This window comes from Fopius arisanus, unplaced genomic scaffold, assembly GCF_000806365.1.
Source record: "Fopius arisanus strain USDA-PBARC FA_bdor unplaced genomic scaffold, ASM80636v1 scaffold00008, whole genome shotgun sequence".
Taxonomy (NCBI): domain Eukaryota; kingdom Metazoa; phylum Arthropoda; class Insecta; order Hymenoptera; family Braconidae; genus Fopius; species Fopius arisanus.
Window position 1 is genome coordinate 3,068 of NW_011887747.1, and position 5,976 is coordinate 9,043.

General features: G+C 36.8%; 2 protein-coding genes across 3 annotated transcripts; both read left to right on the forward strand.

The window, feature by feature from the left end:
- Positions 1-132: 132 nt before the first annotated feature.
- LOC105273884 (SAP30-binding protein) lies at positions 133-1,856 on the forward strand. Its single transcript, XM_011316577.1, has 2 exons — positions 133-507; positions 594-1,856. The coding sequence occupies exon 2, from the start codon at positions 747-749 to the stop codon at positions 1,632-1,634; it is 888 nt and encodes a 295-aa protein (XP_011314879.1). The 5' UTR covers positions 133-507; positions 594-746; the 3' UTR covers positions 1,635-1,856.
- Positions 1,857-1,968: 112 nt separating this feature from the next.
- Positions 1,969-3,882, forward strand: LOC105273885 (SAP30-binding protein-like). Of its 2 annotated transcripts, XR_892956.1 has the most exons (3): positions 1,974-2,435; positions 2,530-2,731; positions 2,805-2,890. XR_892956.1 is itself a non-coding variant. In XM_011316578.1 (2 exons), exon 2 carries the CDS (start codon positions 2,791-2,793, stop codon positions 3,805-3,807), a length of 1,017 nt encoding a protein of 338 aa, XP_011314880.1. In that variant the 5' UTR covers positions 1,969-2,435; positions 2,530-2,790; the 3' UTR covers positions 3,808-3,882. The 2 variants fall into 2 exon arrangements, 1 of the variants encoding a protein (XP_011314880.1); XM_011316578.1 differs by having other exon boundaries at positions 1,969-2,435; positions 2,530-3,882.
- Positions 3,883-5,976: the final 2,094 nt, after the last annotated feature.

Sequence of the window (5,976 nt, forward strand, 5' to 3'; positions counted from 1 at the left end):
ATCACTTGTTACTGTTACTAGCCGTGTGAAACACAACTCCAGTAACAGTACCAACCGCTAGTTACCAAATCTAAAATGCACTAGAAATCACTATTACTGGACTTGTACTGTTCCCTGGCGGAACACACCCCCGGACTCTGCGGTGAATTGCGAATGCGCTCTTTTGGTGACGACTCTATGAATTATTATTCGTAATATTGTAATTAGTGGCAAGAAGGACAAAAGAACCCCACATAAACTGATCCTTATTTCCTTGTTCCCGTCACAAATGACAACCCCCTGCTGCTGGCAGTGATTACCCATATAATAACTATAAAAAGATCAAGTTTTGCCACGAGTTTTAAAGAATAAATGAAATATTTCTCAAAATACAGTGTTTGCATCTTTCTTCGAAAACAACGTAGCATTTGGTTTCCACATTTCATTTATTTCGAATAATATTTCTGATATAACGTTGCAGAAAAATAAACAATTTTGTACAATTGATTCAAGGAATTCGCACAAAAGGTGAGTTATTAGATTTAATGTCTTTACACTCTACGGAAACACCGAATGATTTTCTAACCTCATTGAATTTTCTTTAATCTTCGCAGGTCTGATCAACGCGCGTGGCAATATCTCCAAAAAAATCATTCCACTAAAACAAAATAAGTAATCAATAAAAAAAAACTTAAAAGCTGGACTGGTGAGTTACCTCCTCCACATATTGTTGAGTAGCAAACCGTGAATCTCAAAGCTAACTAACAATGTCTGTACAAAGTGTAGCTCTAACATCTCTAGCAGTTGCCTATTCCGACTCGGAAGCTGAGGATGATGTTGATGTCGATGATGAGGCTAATACAGTACCATCCCAGGCGGCTGCCCCCCATAATAATCAGGTTGGTCAGCCCCAGGGTATCGTCAGTCCCATATTTGCAAATTCAGCCTCAAATTCCCCCACAATTCCACAGACAAATAGTTTAACAGCTCCTGTAGTAAATGCTACACTGAAAAATGTGCAGCAATTAGTGTCATATGATCCTGATGATTCATTTGTTCATCACGAGGAAGTGACTGTAATTCCAGATGAAAATTTCCCAAATACAGAAAAAAAAATCCAGTTATTGTCTCATGATGAGTCGATGCTCGATGATCTCATACCACCTGAGCCAGAGGGCAAGTATCCACCAGAATTACAGGAAAAAATAGCAGCTTTCCACATTAAAATGGAAACTGATGGATTGGACTTGAATGGCGTAATAGAGAACAGGAAGGACTTCAAAAACCCATCAATTTACTCGAAACTTGTTTCATTTTGTGAAATTAATGAATTAGGTACGAATTATTCCCTCGACTACTTTGATCCATTCAAGTGGGGACAGGAGTCTTACTACGAGGAGTTGGGGAAGACCCAGGATGCTTGTATGGAGAAGCTCTCCAAGAAATCCAAGGCGAAGGCTGACGGGACCACTAGTGCAACTAAACGACCGGTTGGTCCTGCTGGTGATGACAGCAGGAGGAAAATTGGAAAGTGGGATCAGGTGACTACTGTCAATACTCCGACGAAGTCCAACATTGTCACGAGTTCAGCTATGAATGATAAGAAATGCAAAGTTATTGTCGCTTTTGGAGCTGTGCGCAAAAGACGATTGTAAGATACTTTAGGAAATTTCAATTAGATGAATTTTTGTACTATAAGTGATGAAAAAGTTATTTTTTCTTTTGGAACTGTACAGGAAAATGAATGTAAGATATTGTAAGACGTTTAAAGTGATGAACTCTAGTACAACGAAAATACCTCTGTAAATATGGAAATATATTTTAATATTGCGATAAATATAATTTTTCTCTCCCAATAAATTTAATACTGAAATGAACAGAGTTTGATATTTTCATACATTTTTTTCAACTAAATCTGTTCTATTTTCTAAACATTTTAATATTATGATGAGACTTTTCCTATTTTCTTCATTTTTCATGTTCGACAATGAAATGATAAAAATGACATGAATGTTCATAGCATACAGCGCCAGAACTTCTCTCGTCATCCCTTTTTTTTTATTGATCACAAAATGGCGTCGGGAAACGTTCATCAGTATCGTACGCTTAGTGTGTTTTTAATTTTCTGAAATCACTTCCACAAGTCCAATAACACAAACACCAATTGCATTTGCTTAGTGATTCACTGAATAATTAAGACACTAGTCTAACCAACCCTAAAACCCAGTAGTGTTAAATAAACCTTGAAGGACAGACATTTCCCACAACATTTTAATTTCGTAATCCAGTGGAACAGTGTGAACAAAAGTCATTGTTATTTGTCATTTGTGCGCCGATAAGAGGAACAATTGCATCGATTTAGTGTTAATGAACCCGGGGCTAAATCCAGCAGTCGTGATGTATCTGAAATTGATGGACAAATCTTCAGCACAAGTTTAACGTGCTTGGAATAAGAGGTGAGAAGTCAACTGATGCAATGAAAACGTGTTATGGTCGCCTCCACCCCTAACCTAAAAGCTGTCACTAACTCCACAACTGCCCTATTTCCAGATCAATAGACATTCCAGCGAGGGGCATCTTCAATTACGATACGAACTCAAACTGGAAAGAGTTTTCCCTCCCTTCTTTTCCCCCAAAAAATCATTGATCCCTGGATTAAAAAAAAAACGTTCTCCATCAACTGTATTCTTTCCACGAGTTTCGTTCGTAATTGAGAGTCCAAATAAAATCATCAAGAATCAACGGTACACCGGTGAGTTCCAACACAAAATATTGATTGGTAGCTCAAAGGACACTCAAAGCCAACTAACAATGTCTGTACAAAGTGTTGCTCTGGCATCTCTAACGGCCACCTACACCGACTCGGAGGGTGAGGATGGTGTGGATGAAGAACAGCAGGAGAATGCAAAGGCACCCATCGGGGCTGGACCTCATAATTCCCAAGTCGGTCAGCCCCAGGGTATCAGCAGTCCCAAATCTGGTAGATCAGCATCAAATAGCCCCAACGTTGACACCAGTATTGGGAGCAAGACGATATCAATATTGTCAAATCCACCCACCCTAGTTACCGATGTAACGTCCAAGGTCCAGCGTTTAGTTTCATATTTTGATGATACTGTTGTCTCCGATGACGAGGGTACAGCGACAGTTAATAGTGAGGTGGCCAATGTACATAATATGAAAAATGGTCTCACCTTGATAAAACTCGAGCCGTCACCCTCGATACTGGGAGAATTAGTTTCAGATGCTGTTGGTGATAATGATGGTGATAACGATGGTGTTGCTATACCGCCGGAACCAACTGGTCAGTGTCCAATTGAATTGCAGGATAAAATATCTGTACTTTTTAGGAAAATGGAGAGCGGTGGTTTGGATATGAATAAGTTAATACAACTGAGAAAGGATTTTAGAAATCCATCGATTTATGAGAAACTTATACAATTTTGTAGTATCAATGAATTAGGTACGAATTATCCACCAGAGAGATTTGATCCATTCAAGTGGGGTAAGGATTCTTACTACGAGGAATTGGCTAAGGTACAGAAAATGGAGATGGATAAGCTCGAGAAAGCGAGAAAAGAGAAGACGAAAATTGAAATTATCTCGGGTACTGCTAAGCGGCCAAACAGCTCAACAACAACAGCTGAGGATGATGCCAAGAAGAGAAAAAGCAAGTGGGATCAGGTTGCCACTGGTACAACAACAACAACTGTCAAACCAACACTCTTGTTGTCACAACCTACCTTGACAACTCTAACGTCATCGACATCTGGGCCCAAACCCACTGTTATATCAGCCTTTGGCTCGTTACCAAAGAAAAGACTGTAACATATATACTATTTTGTTAACAATAAGGATACAAATTTTGTGTACATATATACATACAGATATCTATATTGTATATCCCATGATGCCATTTTTTTTTCTATACAATAGCTGAAAGTCGAGGGGAACAGGGAAAATTTCAATCTTTATTTATTTAATTTTTTTCTTCAATTCCGTTATTTGATATGAGTATTATCACAACTCTCTGTTGTTTATTATGGAAAAAAATTATTTTACTGATACTTGTTTTGAGTTGACACATTCCAGTTTCAGAACAGGCAGATTGAACATTCTTTGGCCATTGACTTTCGGGGTATTGATCGGTTGCTCATACTTCATTGATTACTGCATGATTCATTGCCATTTAGTCACGTTGAGTGTAGATGGATTAGAGCTCATTATTTAGTGAAAAATTGATAGGTTGGATTATTCGAAATGAAATATTAATTTTCAGAATCATGGGACAGTCATTGCTATTGATGGATGGATTTTCACTATTTTGTTTAGGTGAACTGCGGTAATAAATGCAAAATTACAATCAATTCTTCGAATTTGTGGGGGATAATACACAGTTCATAAATGGATATATTTTTTCAAAATGTAGTAATTGCAGTTACATCCGAAGTACTCTGTCGTACTGCCGTAAAATATTGGGTAATTTTTGATGCAATTACTCGTCAGAAGTAGAATCGAGAGAAGAAAATTTTTAGCAGTAGATGTATTTTTTCGTGTAATCAATGTTCGAGGGCATAAATTAATTACATTTGTATGTAAAAAGCTGCTGTACCTCAATTTTTAATTGAAATTAGAAACCCCATGATATTTCACCTCATTTTCCATCGTGATCTCATGTTTTATAGTTATTTAACTTTATTTATGCTGCGTACTGAAATTTAGCGCCGTTGTAATATCATCATGAGTGGTTATTTTGAATTAATCCAGAAACGATGAGAAATGCAGCATTAATTTGAGTTTCAAGTATTGGCGAATACAATAACACAGCTATGTAATCGATTTTTAGTTAAAATTTATGATAATTGTTATTGCGTTTCTCGAAAGAACTTGAACTAGCAAAGAAACAAAAAAACTCGTCAAATTCTCAATTCTAGAAAAAAAACGATCATGTAATAAGTTTGTGGATATGTTGGGAAAATTGGAGAATTTCTATTGTGACTCGAGGAGAACAAAAAATACTGTTTACAGTTATGAATAGATATGGGACAAAAATTTGTGGTGAATCCATGAAATGAATATGTGGTTTTTATTGTACCATGTTTGATTGGCATCTTATTGCGTGAACCGAAAAATGTGGAAATTTATTGAACCCAATGCCGCCAAAACAAAAATTATCTGAAATACATTGTTCATTGAATAGTGAATAACGCCATGGCGGAGCGGCGTATTTTAAAGAAATGACAAACAATTTTTACGTGAAACGCTTGAAAAATGAATTATCGAGGTTAAAAACGCACTCTCTTACAGCAACTACAAAAGCTGCACAATTTGGAGACAAAGTGAAAAATCCATTTTAATGTACGTGTCACTGATTTCTATGTATTCAGATGTGAAACAGACGAAAAATGAAACAAAAAGTAAACTAAAACGATAAAGTCGAACTCTAGAAGAAAAAATGTCCATAAAATGAATGAATATTTTTAAATAATTAAAAATGTCTATTGACTTTTCAGTCACCTTCATCCGCGGGTCTCGTAGCCGTTCCATTTCGACAATTTTATTTCGCTTTACTTATTTTTCTGAAGGCTCAGAAAGTTCTATCAAACCGAGAATAATTTTTGCAGAGCCGCGAAGGAGAACTTCCTTAGATCTAAAAACTTATTCTCTGTTATGAGAGCATTTTTTACTTGGTAAAACATTGCATTAAAACTCGAAATAAATATCGCAGTTTACGGAATAGAGGAAAAGAGAGAAATGGTCATCGAACACCATCGTCAGCACCTTTCAATTTATTCACCAATTAATGCGCATGTTGTCCGGATTTTTGCCACTGCATCGATAATATTCCGAGGCTTTACTCTTGCACATGAGCAGCAAGTAAAGAATAAGTGGTCGGATCAGTGGACAGTGAAGGTCTCTTGATGTTCATGGCCATTCAACCTATTATCTTGCATCCACGTTCTTCGCGAAGTAAAATTGATAAATTTTTCTCATTCA

Coding starts and splice junctions, on each gene's coding strand:
- LOC105273884 (XM_011316577.1), top strand. CDS start 747: ATGTCTGTACAAAGTGTAGCTCTAACATCTCTAGCAGTTGCCTATTCC.
- LOC105273885 (XM_011316578.1), top strand. CDS start 2,791: ATGTCTGTACAAAGTGTTGCTCTGGCATCTCTAACGGCCACCTACACC.